Source organism: Oncorhynchus mykiss, chromosome 12, assembly GCF_057628025.1.
Source record: "Oncorhynchus mykiss isolate SJ-2025 chromosome 12, ASM5762802v1, whole genome shotgun sequence".
NCBI classification, from domain to species: domain Eukaryota; kingdom Metazoa; phylum Chordata; class Actinopteri; order Salmoniformes; family Salmonidae; genus Oncorhynchus; species Oncorhynchus mykiss.
In genome coordinates this window covers 46,763,896-46,791,522 of record NC_143033.1, presented here as the reverse complement: position 1 = coordinate 46,791,522, position 27,627 = coordinate 46,763,896, and the positions used below count along the sequence as shown (strand labels likewise).

The 27,627-nt window shown below is 40.6% G+C and overlaps 1 protein-coding gene across 2 annotated transcripts; it reads right to left on the bottom strand.

Moving 5' to 3' along the window:
* Positions 1-418: 418 nt before the first annotated feature.
* On the bottom strand, positions 419-25,583 carry LOC110537690 (glucose-6-phosphate exchanger SLC37A2). Of its 2 annotated transcripts, XM_021623923.3 has the most exons (18): positions 25,427-25,583; positions 20,543-20,624; positions 20,135-20,225; positions 19,858-19,936; positions 19,621-19,756; positions 18,904-18,980; positions 18,295-18,461; positions 17,778-17,815; positions 17,315-17,461; positions 15,187-15,277; positions 14,961-15,023; positions 14,491-14,576; positions 13,644-13,692; positions 13,292-13,365; positions 12,897-12,975; positions 10,664-10,761; positions 9,391-9,455; positions 419-6,705 (listed from the first exon to the last, which is right to left on the bottom strand). In XM_021623923.3, exons 1-18 carry the CDS (start codon positions 25,483-25,485, stop codon positions 6,690-6,692), a joined length of 1,497 nt encoding a protein of 498 aa, XP_021479598.2. In that variant the 5' UTR covers positions 25,486-25,583; the 3' UTR covers positions 419-6,689. The 2 variants fall into 2 exon arrangements, with proteins under 2 accessions (XP_021479598.2, XP_090048704.1); XM_090192578.1 differs by lacking the exon at positions 419-6,705 and having other exon boundaries at positions 9,387-9,455.
* Between the last annotated feature and the right edge of the window lie 2,044 nt (positions 25,584-27,627).

Here is a 27,627-nt window from a genome sequence, read left to right as displayed (position 1 = left end):
AAAGGTCGCAAAGTTCAAGGGGACCGAATACTTTCGCAAGGCACTGTATGTGTGTGAATCTTAAATTGTACTATTTTACCTATATAGTACACTACTTGTGACCAGTCCTAAAGGAAGTAGTGTACATTTGGGATGAACACAGGTGCTGTGGCACCAGGATATATGTTCTTGAGTGCTTTTATATTTAGATAACTGAGTATAGTTTCTGTGTAGCCATTTCCTATCTTCTACATTATAGAAAATAGAAGATAAAAACATCCTAGGACAAGTTTACACCAGTTATCCTAACTGTTATGGTGAGGAGTTGCTTTTTACATATTAGGTAGACTTCCCCTGTAATCAATCATTCCCATTGAATATGAATTTTACATGAAGCAAAACATGCCCTTTTAATGAAATACTCAAACTCATATTCATCTGATGTTCATACATTAAATGCACATATTTATTTGTTTACATTTTAGTCATTTTTGGAGACGCTCTTATCCAGGGTGACTTACAGTAGTGCATACATTTTCGTACTGGTTCCCCATGGGAATCAAACCCTCAGCCCTGGCGTTGCAAGCGCCATCCTCTACTAACTGAGCCACAGATGTAAATCATGTAAAAAAAAATACATCTACTTTGAATATACACTGAACAAAAATAAAGAACATTTAAAAGTGTTGGTCCCATGTTTCTTGAGCTGAAATAAAAGATCCCAGAAATTTTCCATATGCAAAAAAGCTTATTTCTCTGAACTTTCGTGCACATATTACACTGAACAAAAATGTAAAATGCAACAATTTCCAAGATTTACAGTTCATAAGGAAATCAGTCAATAAAAAAAAAAAAATCCTTAGGTCCTAATCTATGGATTTCCCATGACTGAGAATAGAGGTACACATCTGTTGGTAACAGACAGGTTAAAAAAAATTTTTAAAGTATAAAAAAAAGTAGGGGTGTGGATCATAAAACCAGTCAGTATCTGGTGTGACCACCATTTTCCTCATATAGCGCGACATCTCCTTCACATAAAGTTGGTCAGGCTGTTGATTGTGGCCTGTGGAATGTTGGTCTACTCCAGTTCGGCGGCTGTGAGAAGTTGCTGGATATTGTCGGGAACTGGAACACGCAGTCGTACATATCAATCCAGAGCTTCTAAAACATGCTCAATGGGTGACATGTCTGGTGAGTATGCAGGGCATGGAAGAACTGGGACAGTTTCAGCTTGCACAAATTGTTTACAGATCTTTGCGACATTGGGTTGCACATTATCATGTTGAAACATGAGGGGATGGGGGCGAATGAATGGCACGACAATTGGCCTCAGAATCTCGTCACGGTATCTCTGTGCATTAAAACATGAAATTATCTGGCAAGAGCTCTGGTGGACATTCCTGCAGTCAGCATGCCAATTGCACGCTCCCTCAAAACTTGAGACTGTGGCATTGTGTTGTGTGACAATACTGCACATGTTAGAGAGGATTTTTATTGCCCCCAGCACAAGGTGCACCTGTGTAATGATCATGCTGTTTAATCAGCTTCTTGATATGCCACACCTGTCAGGTGGATGGATTATCTTTTAGAAATGCTCACTAACAGGGATGTAAACCAATTTGTGCACAACATTTGAGAGAAATATGTATGTACATTTTCTGCAATATTTTATTTCAGCTCATTAAATGTTGCGTTCATATATTTGTTCAGTAAAGATGTGTACCTAAAACTGAGTATACAGTGCATTCGGAAAGTATTCAGACCCCTTCACTTTTTCCACATTGTTACATTACAGCCTTATTCTAAAATGGATTAAATAAAACATGTTCTATATCAATCTACACACAATATCCCATAATGACAAAGTGAAAACAGGTTAAGAAATGTTTGCAAATGTATTACAAATAAAAAACAGAAATTCCTTATTTACATAAGTATTCAGACACTTTGCTATGAGACTCGAAATTGAGCTTAGGTGCATCCTGTTTCCATTCATCATATTTGAGATTTTTCTACAACTTGGAGTCCACCTGTGGTAAATTTAGTTGTTTGGACATGATTTGGAAAGGCACACACCAGTCTATATAAGGTCACACAGTTGACAGTGCATGTCAGAGCAAAAACCAAGCCATGAGGTCGAAGGAATTGTCCGTAGAGCACAGAGACAGGATTGTGTCGAGGCACAGATCTGGTGAAGGGGACCCAAAAATAATCTGCAGCATTGAAGGTCCACAAGAACACAGTAGCCTCCCTCGTTCTTAAATGGAAGAATTTTGGAACCACCAAGACGCTTTCTAGAGCTGGCCGCCCAGCCAAACTGAGCAATTGGGGGAGAAGGGCCTTGGTCAGGAAGGTGACAAAGAACCCAATGGTCACTCAGAGAGCTCCATAGTTCCTCTGTGGAGATGGGAGAACCTTCCAGAAGGACAGCATTCTACCAATCAGGCCAGATGGAAGCCACTCCTCAGTAAAAGGCACATAACAGCCCGTTTGGAGTTTGCCAAAAGGCAGCTAAAGGACTCAGACCGTGAGAAACAAAATTCTCTGGTCTGATGAAACCAAGATTGAACTCTTTGGTATGAATGCCAAGCCTCACATCTGGAGAAAACCAGTCACCGCTAATCACCTGGCCAATACCACCCCAACGGTGAAGCATGGTGGTGGCAGCATTATGGGGATGTTCTTCAGCGTCAGGGACTGGGAGACTAGTCAGGATCGAGGGAAAGATGAACGGAGCAAAGTAAAGTGAGTTCCTTTAAGAAAACCTACTTCAGACCTGATTAGGGCAAAGGTTCAACTACCAAAAGCACAACGACCCTAAGCACATAGCCAAGACCACGCAGGAGTGGCTTCGGGACAATTCTCTGATTGTCCTTGAGTGGGTCTGCCAGAACCCGGACTTGAACACGATCGAACATCCTTGGAGAGACCTGAAAATAGCTGTGCAGCGACACTCCCCATCCAACTTGACAGAGCCGGAGAGGATCTGCAGAGAAAGCTCACACTAGCTTTAACCACGGCGTTAGCAGGCATGCCTAGGCAAGTGCAGGGGGGTGGCCTAGCAATACGTGCCTCGGAGGGAGACGTCTGCATAGTGTGACAATTTCCAATGATTTGTGAATCTGTTCAGACCAAACTAGCACAACAGCTAAAATGGCTTTAAAAAAATATTATTTCAGCTTCTAGGGAGAAGTATCTTACAAAATAACTACACTATGGCATTCACTAATCAAACTGTTTACGTTTTATAGAAATGTTGGTATATTTGTGGATTTTTTTGTTTGTTTACTTACTCAACCTTAAATGTTTACTATATTTTGCTACTTCACTCAAGTAAAGCTTTTTAAAGTCAACTAACAAATTTGTTTTAAACACTAACGAAATTCTCAATTTCTTCCACCCGATGCACCATCATATTTCTCTTCCCAAATGATACTCAAACTTTTTCTAATTTCTCATGAGTGAAAGTGTATTAGTCTGAGATTATTATTTCTGATTAAATATGTGCTCTAACTTCCCCATAGTCCAAAGTAATAAGGTTAATATAGTCAAAGTAATCAGACTAGATATTTTTACATTTTGAACTTTGACTATATTTCACCACTTCACTTAAGTAAATCGATTTAAACTTCTTCCACAAACATACTTTAGGAGCTGACGCAAGTCCTAACATTTATCTTCATGGACCCCCCCCCCCAAATAAAATAAAACAACCATTCTATCAGATGTTTCAGCACTCTGACCGAGTTGATAAAAATTATAATTTTTCTTCATTCGAGTGGTATACACAGAACCAATTGTGTTTTTCCCCAGTTGCTTTGACTCTGAACCATATTAAAAGTAACATCTTTGAACCAAAATGTATATTCTAATCAGACAGATGGTGTTGACAGTTTACGGGTGTGACCATGGTGATTCCAATATTGTTTGTTTAAATCTATCAAAAGTGGAGCACTTTACAGACCATGAGTGGTCCCGTTGCAAAACATGTGCATGTAATGAGGACACAAATGTTAAAATGGTGCCAGAGCAGAAGGCAGACGTTTTACATACCCCCAACCGATTGTGTTTTTTTGTTTATTACTTTTTTTATTTTCTTTTTAAACTATTTTTGTACATAATGTTGCTATCTCTTATGACCGAAAATAAATTATAGACATCAGGACTGTGATTACTCACCATGGACTAGCAGAATCCTTTTTCTTCTTTCACGACTCTGACGAGCCCGAGGGGGAGGATATAAGACTCCCTCGGGAACAGGCCCGACCCAAATGATCTGCGTGAAGAGGAGGCAGAGAAAGAGAGGCCGGAGGCCGGGCTGCCTTCTGAGGAGTAGGCGGCGATCGAATCGAGGACCGAGCATGCCCCCATTCTCATCGACGGAGCTGCAGTGGAGCAGGTTGAGAGCTTCAAGTTCCTTGGTGTCTACATCACCAACAATCTAACATGGTCCAAGCACACCATGACAATCGTGAAGCGGGCACGACAAAACCTATTCCCCCTCAGGAGAATGAAAAGGTTTAGAATGGGTCCTCAGATCCTCAAAAGGTTCTACAGCTCAACCATCGAGAGCATCCAGACTGGTTGCATCACTGTCTGGTATGGCAACTGCTCGGCCACCGACCGCAAGGCACTACAGAGGGTAGTGCAAATGGCCCAGTACATCACTGGAGCCAAGCTTCCTGCAATCTAGGACCTCTATCCCAGGTGGTGTCAGAGGAAGGACCTGAAAATTGAAAAGACCCAGCAACCCTAGTCATAGACTGATCCCTCTGCTCCCACGCGGCAAGCGGTACCGGAGCACCAAGTCTAGGTCCAAGAGGCTTCTAAGCAGATTCTACCCCCAAGCCATAAGACTCCTGAACATCTAGTCAAATGGCTACCCAAACTATTCACATTGCCATTATTTTATGCTCAAATAATGCAACAAAATCAAAATAATTTCTACTCTATTTGGGGGGGGGGGGATTGTCACGACTTTCAAGAAAACCAGACTTTTAAAAACCCATCTACATCATAATACAGCCTGCCCTCTGCATACGCTTATGCATGTCATCATCTGGGTCATTACAACTACCGGTAACTGCATACCTCCCCCTCAATTCAAAATGTATTTTCTGCCACCTATAGCAATGCCTCTCACTACAACAAAGCAGAGGGTCCCCAAAGTAAAATGATCACCTTAATAACATGGGCCACTAGCGAGGATGGGACCAATGTGTGAAATGTAGATCAAAAGGAATGGAAGACCAATTCATTGGAAAATATATATATATATATTATTTAAAAATGTGTCAAGTGGACACTGGTCACCTGCCTGTTGTTGGTCAGAGGGCATAGTTGTCATGTGCCATTGAAATGTTTACAAATCAAAATCACATGAAAACATTGAGTGAGCTTGTTCTGCATGGCCCACAGTTCTACTATAACAGGGTGATCAGATTAAGAGCTTACATCTGTAGCACTCAACTTGCAATTTGGGAGCCCGGCGACAAAAGTCAAATCCCCCTGTTATTATACTAATGGGCGGCAGGTAGCCTACTGGTTAGAGCATTGGGCTAGTAACCCAAAGGTTGCTGTGATCGAATCCCCAAGCTGACAAAGTAAAAATATGTTGTTCTGCCCCTGAGCAAGGCAGTTAACCCACTGTTCCCCATGCGCTGAAGACGTGGATATCAATTAAGGCAGCCCCATGCACCTCTCTGATTCAAAAGGGGTTGGGTTAAATGCGGAAGGCATTCAGTTGTACAACTAGGTATTTCTCTTTCCCTAATGGTTTGCCAAGTCTGATGGTTTCTACGGTTGTGGCTAGATGGTACAGCTCCATCAAGTTATTAACCTCATTCTTAACCTTAACCTCATTCTCCTATGTTAATACTCCTAACCTGCTGCGTTAGTTCTCCTAACCTGCGATGTAAAGTCACTTCTGTCCGTAGCTGGCCACAACCGTAGAAACCATCAGTATCACCACACCCCGCTCAACATGTGAGGCCCACTATGAGGGGTGGAGTCAAAAACAAAACAACAACCAAATGCATGTGGTGGATACAAACAAATGTCTAATCATTGATCAACAAACATTTCCATCAGAAACAAATGGAAGGATGTGATGGTACTGTCTGAGAAATATTCTTGATTTTTTGATTGGTAAAACAATTTATCCTTATCTGCACTGGTTTAGTTAGTGACAACATTTTCCGCCACAGCACTTGATTACAACTGAAAACTCCTCCTTCGCTGCTCGGCGTTCTCCAGATTGTGCAAAACATGCACGCCCAATTTAGCTTGCCCAATGCTAGCATGTGATTTTAACTTATAGTAACCATTGAGGAGAGATTGGGGAAATGCAGTGTGCACATTATTTTAATAATAAGATGAAAGATGCACACAGCCCCGAGAGGGGCAAACAGAGAAAAAAAATATATATACAAAATAATCATAAAAAAGGCATAAGAGAGAAAGTGCTTTGCGACCATTTGAAGAAAGGACATATTCTCTCTCTCCGTCAGATGGTCCCAAAATATCAATGGCCCCTTCCTCCTTTTTCAGATCCTTTCATCCGCTGGTGACGGGGTCTGGGGCCATTAAGGATGAAGGATGAAAGGATCGGCACCCTATAAATCTTGATGCACCTCAGGGGTTAGTTCTTGGTCCTTTTTCCTGCGTCCTTCCTTGCATGTGTGATACGGTCTCTTGTCCCAGGCACCCACTCATATTTCTTTGAACCTGACAACACAAGGCGAGATTAGCCCATTTCAGAATGGACCAAATACAAACCTATTCTGGTCATTAACATAGGTACCAAATCATTGGATCATATTAATTCAATGTCATTTTATATTTGAGGACTGGAGGAGAAGCAAGCACCACATAATCTTCAACTGAGTATCCTCTCTGAAAATGTTGCAAGTAAACACGGTCCCTAGCACTTTCTCAAACTTGCTGGAGAGAGGCTAATGCTATGGAGTCAGTTTGGGAAGTGGAATAAATGAGGGGCAGTATAGAGCCATGAGGTGCACAATTGTTGTTGGGGATGGAGCCTGCTTTATTTGGCAGCATTATTTGACAGGATGTAAGGGTTAGTTTGGGACTTGGAATAAATGGGACAGTGTGAGAGTGGCCGGTGCCTTGCACAGTTGTGGATATTGGGGTGGATACAGCTTCCTTTTAGCTTTGACACTTAGGTAGCTCAAAGAAAGACTCCTTGGACTGTAGTGTAATTCCATTATGACAAACCAGACATGTTACATGGTGAATTATGGGTAATGTAGTACTGCTATAGTTTCCAAAACAGCCTACTATGACATATGTTAAACTTGATGTCACAATGGCTCTTAACCCTTTACATTCGCATAAGGGTTGAAAATGGCAGATTTGGGCACTGATAAACGCCTAAACAGGAACGCAGTGGCTGTACAGTATCACGCTATACATAACGTCTCTGACAGCCATTCTGAACTTGAGCACCTCACACGACAAGAAGTTGCCCCCATCCCTGCATCTAAATTGGGCAACTTTTCACATTTCTTGTTGTCTGAGTGAGGGAAATGCTATAAACTCAGAGGACTATGTATTTTGAAAGATGAGATAAGATGATTATAATAAATACCACGTCATACAAGCAAGCCAAACACCTTTGAGTCCAGAGGTGCACTTCACATTTCCATATCATAAAACTCACGTCGTATAGTTAGCGTTTATGATCACTATGTTTGACGTACAGTTACTAGATGACATTGCATCATACACTGGGTTGTTCTGACAAGGATGAGCCTGTTTGTCTATTGTGAAGAAAATTTGCCACGGCACATGAACCAGAATGCACTCATGCCTCCTTTCTGTGCGCGCCAAAATTATGATCCGTTTCCCTGAATTGCATTGTTAAAGCCTAACACTAAGATCCTATTTTATAAACGTAGCTAGTCATGTTGGCAATAGTACAGACTTTCAAATTATGCCCACCTGACAGATTGAGATTTATTAATGAACCGTTTTTTTGGTATGAGTAAACAACAGTAATTGTGTTGTGTGATGGCGGGGATGAAGGGCTGTGTACCAAAGAAAACAACTAAAAGTGTGGTTGCTCTAGTTCCTCAACGGCACTGCTAGGAGTGCTCAAAAAAAGCACCTTATAGTTAAAGACTGTGCGTATCCAGAGTATTTTCTGATTTTGTTATCAACAAATACGGCGAAAAGTACAGTAAATAAAATGCACATAAAATCAACAGTGTAATGTTTGGATTCAGTCTTGTGTCCTCACAACTTTGGTCTAAGAATTTTTGCATGATCTCCAAATTGTTCCCTTTCATTGCTACCATGGTTATGCATATGCTTTTCATATTTCTTCTGTAAGAAACATTTCAATTTAGCCCTATCCATATAAGCCAATTTCCACAAGTGCAAAGGGTTAATCGCAGTTGCCCAGTGTATATAGATTTGCAGAACATGGAAAGGTGCTTGTAATCAATAAACCGTTACTTGATGCTGTGAAAGAATAAAGAACCCTGAGCGCTCAGTGAACAGAGAAGATTCTGTGTCACATTTGATTGAGCGTCTAAGACCCAACTCAAGTCATCCATTCAAAGACAATCATGTCTCAAATCCTATGGGAACCGGTTGGAAAAATAGAACTCTCAAGACGTAGGTTGTCCCAGGTTGATAGTGATTGATTACCTATGATGCCTAAAAATAGCCTGAGGTGTAACTGCAATTTTTTTCTTAAACTGTCCAATTAAATTCTCACTTTTAAAAGTTAATATTCTGTTAACGCATACCCAAATATTATTGTCGATTCATTCTATACATGTATAAATTGGAGAAAAAAATGAAGAAAAAAAAAACATTTAAAAAAAACACACCTTAAACTTGTATCAAACAGAATGTTTAAAAGAATGCTTGATATTTCCTCATAGAGGATGAGCTGGCCAATAAGTGGTCTACTCGCATTAATATTTTTTATGGCCGGAATACGCCCACACCATTCCAAAACATAAAATATGCTTTTTAACATACTTAATTACCATGTTTTGGAAGAAAACTATTTCACTGATATTTTAATTAATTTCAGGTAATATTTCATAGAAATGTGGAAATACTGGACAGTTACTTTAAAGCTGGCCAATTAATAAGCAGCCTGGAGGCCCCTTTGGAGTAGAATAATGGGCACCCTTAACCTCCAGGGAGAGGCTAATGTACAACAGCCCTACTGAGGAGCCATTTTTGTGCACACGCAAGTTCAATTGCAAAAAAAAAAATGTACCCTTAAGGAGCCAGTATTTGGTCACTCCTTAGATACACAAACTTATTATTTTATGACTTATTGCACTTAGAAGCCTCTTCAACTTAAAAAAATGAAACCAGCTTTTGATTTCCTGATTGGTGATATAAGTGGTGTATTCATGAGTGGCTCACCCTCTTTGTCTGGGGCTGTGTCCACACCAGCCCCTCACCTCCTTATACACCAGCCTGGACAGCAGCTGGAAAACAGGAAGACAGCACACTCAACACAGTTTACCAACCTCAAACAAATTGAGATGGCTTGGGATGAGTTGGACCGCAGCGTGAAGGAAAAGCAGCCAACAAGTGCTCAGCATACGTGGGAACTCCTTCAAGACTGTTGGAAAAGCATTCCTCATGAAGCTGGTTGAGATAATGCCAAGAGTGTACAAAGGCGGTGGCTACTTTGAAGAATCTCAAATAGAAAATATATTTTGAATTGTTTAACACTTTTTTTGGTTACTACATTATTCCATATGCTTCATTTCATAGTTTTTAGGTCTTCACTATTATTCTACAATGTAGAAAATAAAGCAACACCCTGGAATGAGTAGGTGTGTCCAAACTTTTGACTGGTACTGTATATATGGTTTTAGATATATATAAAAAAACACATTTTCCACATATTTATAACACAAATGTTTTTATAAGAAAGTATTCAGACCCCTTCCCATTTTCCACATTGTTACGTTACAGCCTTATTCTAAAATGGATTAAATAAAAAAATCCTCATCAATCTACACCCAATAACCCATAATGACAAAGTGAAAAACAGTTTTAGACATTAGCAGAAATGTTTTGGTACCACTCTCCAGATCTGTGTCTCAACACAATCCTGTCTCAGAGCTCTACGGACAATTCCTTCGCCCTCATGGCTTGGCTTTTGCTCTGACATGCACTATCAACTGTGGGACCTTATATAGACAGGTGTGTGCCTTACCAAATCATGTCAAATCAATTTAATTTACCACAGGTGGTTTCCAATCAAATTGTAGAAACATCTCAAGGATGATCAATGGAAACAGGATGCACCTGAGCTCAATTTCGAGTCTCATAGCAAAGGGTCCGATTACTTATGTAAATAAGGTTTTCCTGTTTTTCTTTCTAAAAAAAACGTATTTATCCTTTGTCTTTATGGGTTGTTGTGTGCAGATTGATGAAGAAAAAACTATTGAATCAATTTTAGAATAAGGCTGTAACAAGGTCTGAATACTTTCCAAATGCACTGTACAAGCTCCCAGTAATGTATTGGATAAAATAGAAGCTTGCAACATTTATTTTTTAAAAGTAGCTCTCATGGTAGAAAATGTTGGAGACCGCTATTGCACACAATCCACAGGTATAGCACCTTCTTTGTACATGTGGCTCAAATATTGCACTGATTTATAAAACAAGACTAAAAACTAACCAAACAGGCGAGGATATCAGCAGTGATCAGCATGAAGAAGACATTGTTCCACCCCGTCGGAGAGATTACCCCTGCTAACAGAGGACCTAGGGCAGCACCTACAGGACAGTCAGAATAACAGTCAAACACTTGAGCAGGGGAAACCAAGCACCTGAAACCAGGGGCTACATTTATCAACCGTGTGTAAATGTCTCACTAAATTGTTGATTCTAGGATTTGCAGGTAACAACAAATTGGGATTTATCAAACTGGCGCATACGTTTTCATTGATAAATCAGAGCCATATTATATTTGCGCGAGCGTTACAACCCCGCCTGGGAAACGCCCCCATTCACCTTTTATGGTAACAAAAACACCCTCATTTGCTGTATGATTTGGAGATGTTGGAACTGGGCCATGACAGGTTGTAAAGTAAAGCGCAATGGTACATTTGATCACATTTATGTAGAGATATGCACAGAATGTTTTGTCTTGACTTTTTCAAACAATTGCATGCCGCCTATAGCGAGTGCCAAACACTAGCAGCACATTCTGGAAGTATCATTTTCTATTCGAACAATGTGAAAGTAGGACTAAATGCTATTGCACACTTCTATTGAAAATGTAACACTTTTCAATAGATGATTGTGTTTCTATCTCCTGCCTTGGTATAGGATCTGAATGTATATATTGGCTATGATGGTGCGCTCCTATCGCACAGCTATACTGTAGCCTACTGTATATTCATACTATCAAATATATTAAAATTGGCTACCGGTCTATTTAATTTCTAGCATGTTTGGCTATTAAATGAGCGATGAATAAATGGTACACTATTATATGTTGTGTAGCGGGAATAAACCAGTCATGTCAGAAAAGGACAGTCATGTCCTGCAATATGATCATGATTTAGGCCTATATACCGTAAAACTTCAATTAAAAGCTCAACCTCAAATGGCCACCTGTCCCTTTAAATAGCTGGGCAACGGCACGCATTTCAGAAAATAAACGCTGGGTTTGAATTGTTTACGAGGTTACCATGGATTACCATGAATTGTTTACAAGGTTTAATGTTTGATTTGTTACATTAAATAATTCAGTAATGACAACAAAAAAATATTCTGTTTTATATCACCAGTAAGAAACTGCACGCCATTGGCTGCTAACAGCTGAGAACTGCTAGCTAACGATCAAGCACAAAAACAGTCAACAACTTTGGGGGTACAGACCCCTAGAAATCATCCGAAAGTAAGAACTGCTGAAAATGCAGTCAGAGGAGAATAATTATTCCATCAAGTAATGTTTTTTTCTGTCTAAATAGAGACATACTACGACAAAAGAAATGTGACATAATGTGTAAATGATAACACAGTGCATGAAATGAATAATTGGCTTAAAATGTTAGAAGTGAATGTTGGATCCAAGCAATTAACTATGCAAATGAGAAAAAAAGCTGTGTGCATTAAGGAAATAGATGCCTAGTTCAAACAGAAACCTATCTCTAATAAGCGCCTGTTGTGTTCAGTGATTTAAGCAAATAAATGCCAAAGCTATTAAATCAAGTTTTACGGCAATAAAATAAACACAATAGGCTACATGCTGCCATGCGATCTCCTTACCCACGGCAAATGCATCCGTTTTATCATTAGGTGTTTTTATTCGTCTAGTATTATTACAATTCCGATGTATCAAACACCCACATTTCCCTCAAAAGAACAATATTTGCTTGCAATACAATTGATCAACCACTAGAAGTGAGATATGCGTGGAGATACCCCTACTTTCACATCGTGTTCAAAATGGTTAAATACCAACCTTTGGGGGAAAACTGGCACACGCAATGTTTAGAGGCTTTTTTGTGTGTGCACGCAGCTTTGATAAATAAGGCCCCAGGTCTGGATATACAATTTGATTTGGGACAACAATCAAAAAAAGTCTGCCTTTAGAACACTACATGATTTACAATGGAAAATAATTGTGCATGGCAATTAGCCATGGACCTTGTACATGAACAACTGTATAAAACAATTTGTCAATTGCCACATTACACTGCAATAAGTGAGCATTGAAGTGAATCTCGAAACATAGGTGACCTCAAATAAATAAATAAAAACATTCCTTCATGCATTGACACAGGCGCACATAAATGCACCACAGCCCCACTAACCCATTACTGGTCACCATTACAAGCGTCAAAACTAAAACAACAAAATCAGCACCAATCCCCGATGTGGCCCAGACATTCCCCGCATACCTATTGACCCTGTGCCGTCAATTATGGCCGTGACCGTTGACAACGCTCTAGAGTTTCCACTCAGGCTCTCATGTGTCCCCTATGAAAGGAAAAACACTCATTATGAATCAACATTGAATCCTATTCCTCAATTTGTCTCCTCGATTCCTTGCGTCCTCTCTCCTCAAAACGCATTGAAGGTGATTGTCTGCACCTTGAATCGGTTTGAGAAAGAGACAAGGGAGACAGAATGCAAGGAATCGAGGAAAGACGCATTAACATAGAGCCGTGGACTAACAGGGGATGTAGGGGGAGTTAGGGCAATGAGGAGCTTATCTCCTCCGTGTGACTTCGGGAGAGGTGAGGACCTCATGTTAGAGGCATGAAGTGGTCCATTCTGGAATGGATATGCTTACCAGGTCAGCAGACACAGCGGTGGTGATGAGGGCGTAGGGTCCGTTCACCAGGGCTCCACACACCAACAGCATCCCTACGGTGCAGAGTTACACAACAACACAGCACTGTGAGAGAATCAGGCATGTACAGTACGCTAGCTGGCAGATAGCAAGGGTATTTTTAAAGAAGATTTATTGTGATATGTGGTTATGTTGATTGCCTACTTCAGTTGAATGCACCGAATGTAACTCGCCCTACAATGTGTTAAATTGGAGCATTGATGTAGTTGTTAGCAGGAGGGACTGAGACTAAAATGGCTGTATGGTTTTAAAGTCAAATGCCATACAAAAAAAAAACAAATGTATCTCTTACCGATTGTGGTTGCTAGGCTATACTGTCCAATGTGGTTGTACAGGAACAGCTAGGAAATCAAAACAAACATTTGGACTGGATTTTGGATAAAAGGTGGCACTCTTGAAGGATTTGCTCATGATTTAATAACCCACATGTAAACCCAAAGGAAAATATTTAGCTATGCTGAAAAACAGATTGACACAATACTGTCAAGGACCTTGCAACCTATCACGAAATATTTCTCGGTCAGCGGGTGAATTTCACTGCCAATTCCAGAGCTACAAGTGCAGCCAAATTCCTTTTTCAGTCCACCAGGCAGTCATATTTACATGACATATGCAGTACCAGCATCAAAAGTTTGGAGCCGCCTACTCATTCAAGGGTTTTTCTTTATTTGTACTATTTTCTACATTGTAGAATAATGGTGAAGACATCGAAACTATGAAATAACACATATGGAATCATGTAGTAACCAAAAAAGTGTCAAACAAATCAAAATATATTGTATATTTGAGATTCTTCAAAGTATGATGACAACTTTGCACAATGAGTAGGTGCGTCCAAACTTTTGACTGGTACTGTATGTGATCAACACATTTACTGAGAGAATTTCCTCTTTTCATTAGTGAACATAAAGTGTGTCCAGTAAAGATTTGCAATTCAGGCATTTGTGCAGGCCTTTCCTTTCATGATATACAGTACATTTTTGCCCAGCACCGGTTTTCTAAAGATTGGAATGTGCATATTACTCTCAAATGCCACATTTACAATTCACAGAGAAGTCATGAGTGTACTATAATAAAGAGACATGTCCATGGTGTTACACATGGTAAAAGCCAGTTTTTTTGTGTGAGTGCACACTCACCATAGGAGCAGCCACTATTAACATGACACAGCAGGTTGAGGCTCTGCCCCCAGTTTGGTCCGACACCAGTCCAGCCACAACGCCTCCTGTAGACACACAACACACGCTTAACACAGACTTAACACGTAGGGGAAAATAGCAGTCCTACATCATCTGAACATATTCAGCCTTTGAGGAGCTGCATTGAAGATCAATAGTAAGTGCTCAGACACCAATACAGTAGGAGCAAATCATTGGGCAATTCTAATGAGAACTTTTCTGACTGCAGACATCACTTGGTATGTCTATGTTTTGTTATGACTGCAGAAACCCCTCGTTATGTCTATGACTTGTTATAACTACAGTGTAGACAAAACATACAGATCAATCAGAGAAGAGCTTCCTGGTTCCTCATATGATCTCTCAGAGTATTGTGCGATAAAGGTTACCTAATTCCATATAAAGTCAGTCACATGACTGTTAAGGCTTACCCACAATTCCTCCTACATCAAATAGTGTTGACATGTCCCCAGCTTCCTTGGGGTCAAAATGGGCTGAGGAAATAAACATTCTGAATTTTTAGCGACACAGTGTATGCCAAATTAACTAATGGCGCATCTCAAAATGCAAAGCACATCATTATCAGCTTATAAGCATTGATATCATTTGAAACCTCAGGTGAACTGTCAACAAATAGGAGCTAAACTGAGTACGTACCAACATTAGAGATGTAGAGAGGAAGCCAGTAGAGAAAGGTGTAGCTAACAAGCTTAGCGAACAGCAGACAGAGGGAGAACTCCATTACACCCTGTAAGATAATATATCACACAAACTCAGCAAAAAAAGAAACATCCGTTTTTCAGGACCCTGTCCTTCAAAGATAATTAGTAAAAATCCAAATAACTTCACAGATCTTCATTGTAAAGGGTTTAAACACTGTGTCCAGTGCTTGTTCAATGAACCATAAACAATTAATGAACATGCACCTGTGGAACGGTCGGCTAAGACACTAACAGCTTGCAGACAGTAGGCAATTAAGGTCATAGTTATGAAAACGTAGGACGCTAGAGGCCATTCTACTGATGCTGAAAAACACCAAAAGAAAGATGCCCAGGGTCCCTGCTCATCTGCGTGAACGTGCCTTAGGCATTCTGGAAGGAGGCATGAAAACTACAGATGTGGCCAGGGCAATAAATTGCAATGTTCGTACTGTGAGACTAAGACAGCGCTACAGGGAGACAGGACGGGACAGCTGACGTCCTCGCAGTGGCAGACCACATGTAACAACATCTGCACAGGATCGGTACATCCGAACACCACACCTGCGGGACCGGTACTGGATGGCAACAACTGCCCGGGTTACACGAGGAATGCACAATCCCTCCATCAGTGCTCAGACTGTCCGCAATAGGCTGAGAGAGGCTGGACTGAGGGCTTGTAGGCCTGTTGTAAGGCAGGTCCTCACCGACAACAACGTCGCCTATGAGCATAAACCCACTGTCGTTGGACCAGACAGGACTGGTAAAAAGTGCTCTTCACTGAGGAGTTGCGGTGTTGTCTCACTAGGGATGATGGTCGGATTTGCGTTTATCATTGAAGGAATGAGCGTTACACCGAGGCCTGTACTCTGGAGCGGGATCGATTTGGAGGTGGAGGGTCCGTCATGGTCTGGGGCAGTGTGACACAGCATCATCGGACTGAGCTTGTTATCATTGCAGGCAATCTCAGCGCTGTGCGTTACAGGGAAGACATCCTCCTCCCTCATGTGGTACCCTTCCTGCAGGCTCATCCTGACATGACCCTCCAGCATGACAATGCCACCAGCCATACTGCTCGTTCTGTGCATGATTACCTGCAAGACAGGAATGTCAGTGTTCTGCCATGGCCAGCGAAGAGCCAAGATCTCAATCCCATTGAGCACGTCTAGGACCTGTTGGATTGGAGGCCTAGGGCCATTCCCCCCAGATGTGTCCGGGAACTTGCAGGTGCCTTGGTGGAAGAGTGGGGTAACATCTCATAGCAAGAACTTTCAAATCTGGTGCAGTCCATGAGGAGGAGATGCACTGCAGTACTTAATGCAGCAGGTGGCCACACCAGATACTGACAGTTACTTTTGACCCTCCCTTTATTCGGGGACACATTACTCCATTTCTGTTAGTCACATGTCTGTGGAACTTGTTCAGTTTATGTCTCAGTTGTTGAATCTTGTTATGTTCATACAAATATTTACACATGTTACGTTTGCTGAAAATAAACGCAGTTGACAGTGAGAGGGCGTTTCTTTTTTTGCTGAGTTTATTACACACTGGTCATAGAGCAGTCATAGCAACTGTCATAACAATAAATCAAAACTGGATGGTCTTCAGAGATATATGGAAGTGGTTGAGGGTAGCTGAATGCTGGGACTAAAAACAAACAAAAGATAACTCATGTAAAATATACTGTACATGAAATGTATGCAATATGTTTATACTGGAAGTGGAAGCCTAAGTATTGTTGTCTATTAGTTTACTCCAATTAAGGGAGGGGTGGTAGGGTTAGGGGAAAATAATAAATAAAGAAAATATTAAAAAAATAACAAAAATATAAAAACGCAACACTTTTTTTTGTTTTTAATTTAGCTTAAGAAACATGGAACCAACACTTTACATGTCGTGTTTATATTTTTAGTTCAGTGTAGTTTACTACAATTAGGGGGGTGGGGGGGTGAAAATAATAAAGGAAAATATTTGTAAAAATGTATTTAAAATAATATTTTATAAATATAATAAATGATCAACGATGAGTCACAACAGAAAGCAAATGAAACAGCTTGAAATTAAAGTAGATAGTGATCCGCACTCACAGGTATCCTGAGGGCCCCACAGAAGCTGATGGCCTCGGTGTGCTCCTCTGTCGACTCGGAGGAGATAGAGTTGGACAGGCCAGGACTGCTGAAGATCTCCTCGCTACTAGATGAGTTTTGTAAGAGAGGCTCCTTCTCGTTGTCCTCCTGCTCATACACAGCCATTAGCATTGTTCTAACCAGGGCTACAACTATTGACTATGTTTTATGTATAGTCTAACATGTCTTCTATTACTCTATAATATCAAGTCTTTCGAAAGAAAGGGAATTAATACAATGACAAAACATTGGTCAAAACAAAACCAGGCCATAATCTGGTGGGAGCTGGTAGCATAGAGGTTACAAAAGCAGGGCTGATATCAAATCTCAGGTGCCACCGACACCGACTGCCCTTGAGCAAGGCAGCCCTTCTCTATAATACTAAAGGCACCCATTACTTCATATGTTCTTTGGTTATACTTACATGGTGCTGCGGAGGGCTGCAGCCGACATCTTCTGGTTCTGTGACAAAAAAAAAAGAAGGGTGTGCTCACAAATCCATTTTCATGTCAAAATACGTCTTGGGACGAGCCTATTCTCATTTTACATGTCTAAATGAAAACAGTCTAGGTTGAATATGAAATTCATGCAGAGTAAAAACTCTCGGATAAATCCTGTCGGGGGAACGCAACATGATCCATTTTCAAACTAGGTTAATAAAAACGTACCCTCCATAATAACTTTCTAATGGCAATGAATATTGTATACCATTTCATTTGGATTCTATGATCTACGGTATCAAGCTTCAATAGGTTGCAGTGGTTTATGCAGTCAGCACTATGGTCCTGTTGACATGTTTTGAACATCTCAAAGTAAGAATAGTGATCTAGGATCAGGCCCCCTCTGTCCATTCATTATAATCTAAAAGGCAAAACTGATCCTAGATCAGCACTCCTACTTTCTCTATGAAAACAGACCCAGAGGTCAAAGGTCACACTCACTCTCCACCAGGAAGAAGAAGCAAAGAATGCCCGTGGAAGCGATAATGATGCCGGGCACGATGAAGGACATGCCCCAGGCCGAGGATACAAAGATGCCGGCGATGAGCGATCCCAGGATATTGCCTACCGAGGTGTGCGAGTTCCACACGCCCATGATGAACCCTCGCCTGGAGGGAGAAGGGCAGACACACACAGATGGGATGGACACGAAAGAAGTGGGTTTAGAAACATTGTACATCTTGACAGTGAAAGGTGAGACAGTGAGCCTGCTTACATTAACTTAACTTGAACATAGGGAATTTATTGGAGTGAACTCAATATATACTTAAAACATTCAACATACCGGTACTAAATACTGAGGACAGCTTCCGGCAGTGAAATGCTGAATTGGAAACTGGACATCTGTAAATTGTTCCTATTTTGAATTTCCAAACACTCATTACACTCAAACAAAGGAAGTGACCGGAGAGTTCTGTTTTTAATTTCACATAATGTGACTGACCTTGAGCAACAAACAAAAAAATACCCTACACAATATGGAAAAGGGGTACTGATACTGTGCACTCAGCATTGCTGAACCAGTCAAGAGTAAGAATATGTCTCACTCACTTCCCCTTTCCAAACCAGTTCCCAACGCAGGCCACCACTGCAGGCCAGCCCGTTGTCTGCACTAGTCCATTCATTGCCTAGGGAAGTAAGAGGGAGATTTAGAGTTTTAGATGCTTTTAATTTCAACATTAAATATGCCCCTATACCCAACCCGATGAGAGGAAAAAAAAAAGATGGGAGAGATGTTTTGTATTCCCATGAGAGAGATACAAACAAGGACACAGAAAAGAGAAGGGGGCTGGGCCGGTTACCCACACCATTATATTATCACACACATAGCCTTGAGAAAAGCACTGGCATGGAAACAATCCCTCAGCCTCCCTCACACGCTCTACATCATATGATACTGCTGATCTGTCATGTGATAGTGCCTAAAGCCCCCATGCCAACTTTTACCTGACTTTCCCAAGTTGTTTTGTTGCTGCATATGCTCAGATAGGAAAACTCATGAATGTGCATGCATACACAAGGCCCAGTATACACAGTGTGGACAAAGATGTAACTTTAAACTGTTGTTTTTCAGTACCAGGCTGTGTTCATTAGGCACGAAACACAAGACAACTGACTGAAACAGAGGGACTACCAGGACTTCCCGTTGCAAAATGTTTCCGCTGCAAACTCTTATGAACATGCCCCAGGTCGGGCCTGAACTCAAAGGTAACTATGGGGCGGGGTGTAAGCGAGTGACAATGGTTTTAGAGGAGATTTAACCCTTACCTGGACGAAGGCGTAGTACCAGATAGAGTGGATGTTCCAGTAGAAGCCCAGGCCAAACAGACATGTGAAGAGACCACTGAGAAGCATCCCGGTGGTCAGGTAGTAGCGCAAGGGCACGCGCTCACCAAATATCCCACTGTCAAAACACACAACACAACTCCTTGTAGTGAGGTTTAATACACACGCAAGCACACACACCCACAAAAAAAATGATAGAATTTACATCATTCTGCCTACCTGAAAAACATGCCAACGGCATAAGCAACGAGGAAAGAGTTGTCCACGGCTCCAAACAGCGTCTGGTAGTTGTCCTGGTCTGGAGAAAACGAGTTGGCACAGAAAATGTCAGAATGAAATCTGCTGTCGTAATGCTTAAACAGCAACATAAAAACTGATTCATTCTACTGACATGGTGTGCTTTCTATATTCTCAGAAACACTTTGGAAATGTGTTGGAAGCATTTTTATTCCTTTTTAAAAATGAACGAATAAGTCAAGTCAAGCCAAGGACTCACCAAATGGCGCCCAGTCACACCAGGTTTCATTGTCAGTTCCGTTGAGGTTTGGTGGCCGAATGAGGGTGGAACAATTTTTGTGCAGCTCACTCTGTATATACATAGGGCAATAACCAGAGATTACACACATGGACACAAAACACTAGGCCTTCAAGACGCAACCAGCTTAAACATCTCGAAACAAAAACAGCCACTATCATATAACTATCTCAAAAATGACTATGTTAACTATTGTAGTGCAACTTGAGTGTTCTAGGGCTTTTGTGACCTAGAACACTTAGATATGTTAGAATATAGAGCTGAACAGTGTGGCCTTACGTTAAGATGCCTGGTTAAATAAAGGTTACATTTAAAAATACAAATAAATAAGATAACGTTTCATACAGGTTTGTGAAGTCAGTGTATCACCTTGACGATGCTGATGGGTTTCCGGGAGAGATGGTAGCTGGTATAGAAGAGAAAGGTGAGGAAGAGGGTGAAACCTCTGTACCTGCACAGAGAGTAGAAAAAGAGCTCATTCTAATGTTGTCCAAAGCAAATACTATGCCATCAACAACCTCACCTTTGTCAAAGCACACACACATTTTTTGGACAGTCTCTTATACATTATCTAGAGGTCTACAGGGCTTGGGTATTATGGGATGTTAGTCTCATAAGACAGGGAGGGGGAGAGAGAGGGAAAAAGATTTTAAAAAAGAGAGAAGGAGAGAGAAAGGCTTCAAACTACCATCCTGAAGAAGGATCTGAGGAGAAGAGAAAACAAAACAATTGTTCACATGGTCTTGTCTGTACAGTAGGCAGTACACATAGGCTTGTTTTTTAGTGGGAACCAAACAGGGTATTCAGAAGAGTTAATCACGGCTGAGAGCAGTACAGGGACTTAGCTGACACGAGGTGTACACTGCACAGGAAGGAAGCTAGCTACACCACACACGCTCTGTATTGACCTGTTTACATTTCCTGGAGTGGAAAGGAAGGCTTTACCACATTTAGATTTTAGTAACACACCTCACTCAGAACCTGGTGTAAACTCCTCATCCTCAAGCTAATTGCACACAACACATAAGATGCATCCAAAAAGACACCCTATTACTGAACTACTTTTGTCCAGAGCGCTATGGACCCTGATCAAAAGCAGTACACTAGGGCCTTGGTCAAATGTAGTGACTACTGGGATGCCATTTCGGACACAAACATTCAGGAGAAAGTGTTGTGCACAAGACTCAACCTGCAGTGACCTTTACAGTTTGACTGACTAAATCTAGGACAAAGTGTGACTATTTGGTCAGGTTTATGGAACAACCTAGATCAGTGACAGCAATAATCCAGAAAGTATTGTGGATTGATGAAATGTTGTAGAAATCCAACAGTGTAGATGGCCTTCACCTAGGATGTTTTCACATAAAATTTGATTCTTCTTTTTGCACAAGACATCTTTGAATATGGGGTTTAAAGTGAAAATAACACAATTGTGGCCCACAATTCATGGCGTTTCAACATTGTGGGCATTCCTGCATCTGCAGGAAACCCTCTTTATACCTCAACTGGTCCATTTTTAAGCTAGGACCCCAGTACACAGGCGGGAATAGGTGGCGGTAATGCACCATAACGTTGGATACCAAACACAGATAAAACCCACAGAAGAAGAATAGGCAGGGGAGACAACGCTAGCTAGCTAGTACAACGGTAGACAGTGTCAGGTCGCCCAAAAAGTTACATATTGCAGCTTTAAAGTATACTTATTTGAAAGTTCTAATGTTAAAAATGTCCCTACTACAACAAAATACTTAAAGCTGCAATATGTAACTTCTTGGGGCAAACTGACCAAGTGCACATAGAAATGTGAGTTATAGATCTGTCACTCATTAAAAGCATGTCTAAGAAGCGGTACATCTGTTCTATGTGCTCTATTTCCATGCTTCCTATTCTTAAGTTTTGTTTTTGTGTCTTTTACTTTCGGTTTTGTACACCAGCTTCAAACAGCTGAAAATACAATATTTTTGGTTATGGAAAATATATTTCACAGTGGTTTAGATGGTTCAATGATTTTCTACACTATACAGAGCCAAATTTCAGTTTGTAACAAAACAATCAAACTATTAGAGTTTTAGCAACCAGTTTGCTAAAAATGAAACATTTAATTTAAAATACTGTAGAATTCTATTAATTCCTATAGACTATAGAGGACTGTGTCTTCTGGGGAGTTCCAATATGGTCGACCGGTGACTTCAAAGCCTCTCATTGGCCAAAACATAGCATTAGCAATCCAAGGTTTATATACATCATTGGTTTTAACTATACTAGAGGTCGCCCGATTATGATTTTTCAATACCGATTTTTGGAGGACCAAAAAAAGCAGATGCCGATTAATCGGCCGATTTTTATATATATATATATATATTTGTAATAATGACAATTACAACAATACTGAATGAACAATCAACACTTTTATGTTAACTTAATAGAATACATAAATAACATCTATTTAGTCTCAAATAAATAATGAAACATGCTCAATTTGGTTTAAATAATGCTAAAACACAGTGTTGGAGATGAAAGTAAAAGTGCAATATGTGCCATGTAAAAAGGCTAACGTTTAAGTTCCTTGCTCAGAACATGAGAACATATGAAAGCTGGTGGTTCAATATTCCCAGTTAAGAAGTTTTAGGTTGTAGTTATTATAGAAATTATGACGCATTGACTATTTCTCTCTATACCATTTTGTATTTCATATACCTTTGACTATTGGATGTTGTAACAGGCACTTTAGTATTGCCAGCCTAATCTCAGGAGTTGATAGGCTTGAAGTCATAAACAGCGCTGTGAAGCAAGCATTGCTAAGAGCCTGGCAAACGCAGTAAATTTTGAATGAATGCTTACGAGCCTGCTGTCGCCTACCACCGCTCAGTCAGACTGCTCTATCAAATGATAGACTTAATTATAATATAATAAACCCACAGAAATACGAGCCGTTGGTCATTAATATGGTCAAATCCAGAAACTATAATTTCGAAAACAAAACATTTATTCTTTCAGTGAAATACGGAACCGTTCCGTATTTTATCGAACGGGTGGCAACCCTAAGTCTAAATATTGCTGTGACATTGCACAACCTTCAATGTTATGTAATAATTATGTAAAAGTATGGCAAATTAGTTCGCAATGAGCCAGGCAGCCCAAACTGTTGCATATACACTGACTCTGCGTGCAATGAACGCAAGAGAAGTGACACAATTTCCCTAGTTAAAATTGCCTGTTAACATGAATTTCTGTTAACTAAATGTGCAGGTTTAAAAATATATACTTCTGTGTACTGATTTTAAGGAAGGCATTGAAGTTTATAGGAAGGTACATTTGTGCAACAATTGTGCTTTTTTCACGAATGCGCTTTTGTTAAATCCTCCCCCGATTGGCGAAGTAGGCTGTGATTCAATGATAAATTAACAGGCACCACATTGATTATGCAACGCAGGACAAGTTAGTTAAACTAGTAATATCATCAACCATGTGTAGTTAACTAGTGATTACATTAAGATTAATTGTTTTTTATAAGATAAGTTTAATGCTAGCTAGCAACTTACCTTGGCTCCTTGCTGCACTTTCAAAACAGGTGGTCAGCCTGCCACGCAGTTTCCTTGTGGAATGCAATGTAATCGGGCGTCCAAAAATGCCGATTACCGATTGTATTGAAAACGGCCCTAATTAATCGACCATGGAGATTAAATCGGTCGACCTCAACTATACGTAATGAACAGTGACGATTTTAGCATGTAAATCTTGGTGGGGCAAACACCCCAAAAAATAGCAAATATGCATGCCAGCAAAGGCACTACACAACACTAAACGATACATTAATTGCACTATAAAAGTGGCAAACAGTGCCCACAAACTGTTAGGGCCTACATAAAGCTGTCCCAACACCTTACCACTGCTACACCTGGCTACATCAGCGGAGCCTTGTCTGGCAGAGAAACAGTTCATTCAGCCTCATTTACTGCCTTTAAAAAAAAGGCTGACTTGCTTAAACAAAATGTGGTTTCTCCTGACAATTGAGATGTACAAACTATGGCATAAGGGGATGACGATAAGAGCAATCTGTCATTTCAATTAAGACATTAATGAGCGAGCTAGGACGGACGCAGCCAATATAACTATTTGTTCAGCACTTTTGAAATGTAGAGCGACAGAATTCAGAACATGGGCCGGTCTTACCCCGAGTTCCCGACTTGGAATTCTGAGATGGATGACAGTTCAAAATGTATTTTCCCCAGTTGGAGCTTGTTGTTCCCAGTGTTCTTGAACTCACTGAAGTCAGAGATTTGCCAGTTCCGAGTCTCCAGTTGTTTTGAACACGGCAGAAGTCATGCTGGATTGACAGCATGGCTAATGTTTATCTTTTTAAGCTTGGAAAAGAGACCCTTAAACCTAGACTTGGACCACACACCCATTCCACTGAATAACAGGCTAGTGATTGCTTTGCAATGCTTGCAGTTAGCCACTGATTCCTTCCACACCACTCATTGTTGAATTTGCGATTTCCAACATAAACTAATGTTTATGTCCAATGGCCGATGAGCACCGATACATTTTATTTATAATTTATCTTCATAAGACAAGGTTTGAAAATTATTTGCCAGTAGATTGTCGACTTGATTCATGGTGATGACTGCTAGCTAAGATTTTGAAAATATGATGTTGACATTATCAGTCCAATAAAAGCTACGGTAGATATAACTTGATTTGACGTCATTTTATCTGTGTCCAATGACCTTGTGCTTTCTTGGATGGGCACTTCTAATTCTAACTATATGGCAGCACCCAAGCTGCTTGAATTTTCGAGGTAGCTGACTATTGTTGGCTATTTAGCAGCCTGATGGTCTATAGGTAAAAGCTCTTGGCCACTGGCCAGTCTATCAGTTTTTGCCATGATGCTCCTGAACCCTAACCTTAACCTAGCTAACGTTAGTCACCTAGCTAACATTAGCCACAACAAATTAGAATCTGTAACATATCATTTCGCAAATACGTTACATATTGTATGTTTGCAAATTCGTAACATATTGTGGATATCCACAAATGAATACATATCATACGAAACGTAACATTTCATACTACAGAATTATACAAAATGCTTTGAGACCAGGTTACAGCCTCATGTCTAGCCAATCATAGACTTCTATCTGATTAGGGACAAAATCATCAACCTACATACTGTACAATGCAATAGCTTTGTTTGCATAAAGGGTGTCACACACACACACACAATAGAATTCAAAGACAGTAGAAACTTACCAGCTGTCTCTTGAGAAGGACGTGATCAGTCTGATACCGGGAGCCAAAGAAGACCTCATCTTGGGTGGAGGTCTTCGACCTTCGAAAAACTTGTTAAAACCGCTTACACGTTTCTCTCAGACATGGCATCAAAAGTTAGTTCGTTGTTCTTGTATACATCCAATTGATATGGTCTGTTAAAAAAATAAGACTACAAAAATATATAAAAACAGCACAAAAGCAAACTGAAAGTCTATACATGGGACTTTCAAAAACAGCTTCTCACACAGGTTCGAGCACCAGTGACTTTGAATTTTTTGTTACAATATTCCATTGATATTTTTCCCACTTTGATTATAAAAACACTGGTTTATTTATTTGTTTTGTTTAAAGTGTAATAATTTAAAAAATAAACAAATGTTTAAAAAGCACACTGATCAAAACAGCTTCAGTCGCTTGGCTATTCCTACTTCCTGTTAATGGGTGAATCTCCGCCAACAATGAATTCCCATAGATTTCCATGCATGCTTGAGCAAGCTGATAGCGTTATAAAAGCCGGTTCCTATAAATACTCTATGCACTTCTCTACTGTGTCACATGCACATTAGTCCACATGTTTACGGATTCTGTCCATAATAGTTCAAGGGTAGCCATTTCCCAATATTTTCCAAGCCCAGCCGCGGTACCAATACAAATCTTCCCGAAGTGTGTGGACATGTGATTCCCGTATATGACGTCACGGCATTAAAGGAGCGATGACTGATTTACTCAAGTACAAAACCACCACCACCACAGAAAATTATGCGTTGTCTTCTGTCAATCAAATGTGGTACAGCCTACTTAGAGCAGAAAATAAAAAGACATCAATGTGTTTGAAATGTAAATTATGCTCCTCTAAAATTACAGATTGAAAAGTTTCTAGGGTCATGAGTGGAGCAAGCAACAGCAGCTCCTGAGTGGTGCAGTGGTCTAAGGCACTGCATCTCAGTGCATGACTGTAGTCTCTGGTTCAAATTCAAACATCACTGTTGTCCCTGGTTTAAATCCAGGCTGAGTTGCAACTGGCTGTGATTGGGAACCCTATAGGGTGGTTCACAATTAGCCCAGAATCATCTGGGTTAGGCTGCCATTGCAATTAAGATTTGGTTCTTAACTGACTTCCCTAGTTAAAGAATTCAAAAATTCAGATGTTGAAAAACTGTGCTGAGAAGGACAATGTAAAAATAAAATAGTCAGTACGGGTTGGTTTGGATCAACACAATCCTTTGTTTGAAAAAAATAGTGAAATTTTCCAGGGCGGAAACACCTTGAGGGTGGTCATATGTCTCATGATTACAGGGTTTATGAACAGTGTGTTACAGTGACAGTGGGAAACACACCAGACTTTCAAATAAAGCGTTGAGAAAATCTCTCATTATTAGGTATCTTAAATTAGAACAACACACAAGCAATTTGTAAAAGAAATCTGTGCACTCATAGTAACAAATCAAATCAAATTGTATTGTAGTTCTAAACTTTCTACTGTCCTGTCGATGTGGATAGGGGGGTGCTCCCTCTGCGGTTTCCTGAAGTCCACGATCGTCTCCTTTGTTTTGTTGACGTTGAGTGTGAGGTTATTTTCCTGACACCACACTTCAAGGGCCCTCACCTCCTGCCTGTAGGCCGCCTCATTGTTGTTGGTAATCAAGCCTACCACTGTAGTGTCGTCTGCAAACTTGATGATTGAGTTGGAGGCGTGCATGGCCACGCAGTCGTGGGTGAACAGGGAGTACAGGAGAGGGCTCAGAACGCACCCTTGTGGGGCCCCAGTGTTGAGGATCAGCGGGGTGGAGATGTTGTTACCTACCCTCACCACCTGGGGGCGGCCCGTCAGGAAGTCCAGTACCCAGTTGCACAGGGCGGGGTCGAGACCCAGGGTCTCGAGCTTGATGACGAGTTTGGAGGGTATTATGGTGTTAGATGCTGAGCTGTAGTCGATGAACAGCATTCTTACATGGGTATTCCTCTTGTTCAGATGGGTTCATTATGGTTCATTAATAGTTCATTATGGTAGGTGCTCTCATTTCTCAGGATTGTGGCATTGATTCATTTGTTTTAATGTTACTACATGGATGCAAACTCAAAGGTTTTAAGTGCGCTTTTCTGATAAGAGTGCCTTGGTATTTTTGGATGGTCTTTATCAGGGTTCCTCAATAAGCGGCAAGCAGGTGATTTTATTTGGC

Coding starts and splice junctions, on each gene's coding strand:
- LOC110537690 (XM_021623923.3), bottom strand. CDS start 25,485: ATGAGGTCTTCTTTGGCTCCCGGTATCAGACTGATCACGTCCTTCTCA. Junction 19,937..20,134: donor GTGTGACTGGGCGCCATTTG/GTGAGTCCTTGG, acceptor CGTTTTCTCCAG/ACCAGGACAACTACCAGACG. Junction 9,456..10,663: donor CTGATATCCTCGCCTGTTTG/GTTAGTTTTTAG, acceptor CCTGTTTTCCAG/CTGCTGTCCAGGCTGGTGTA.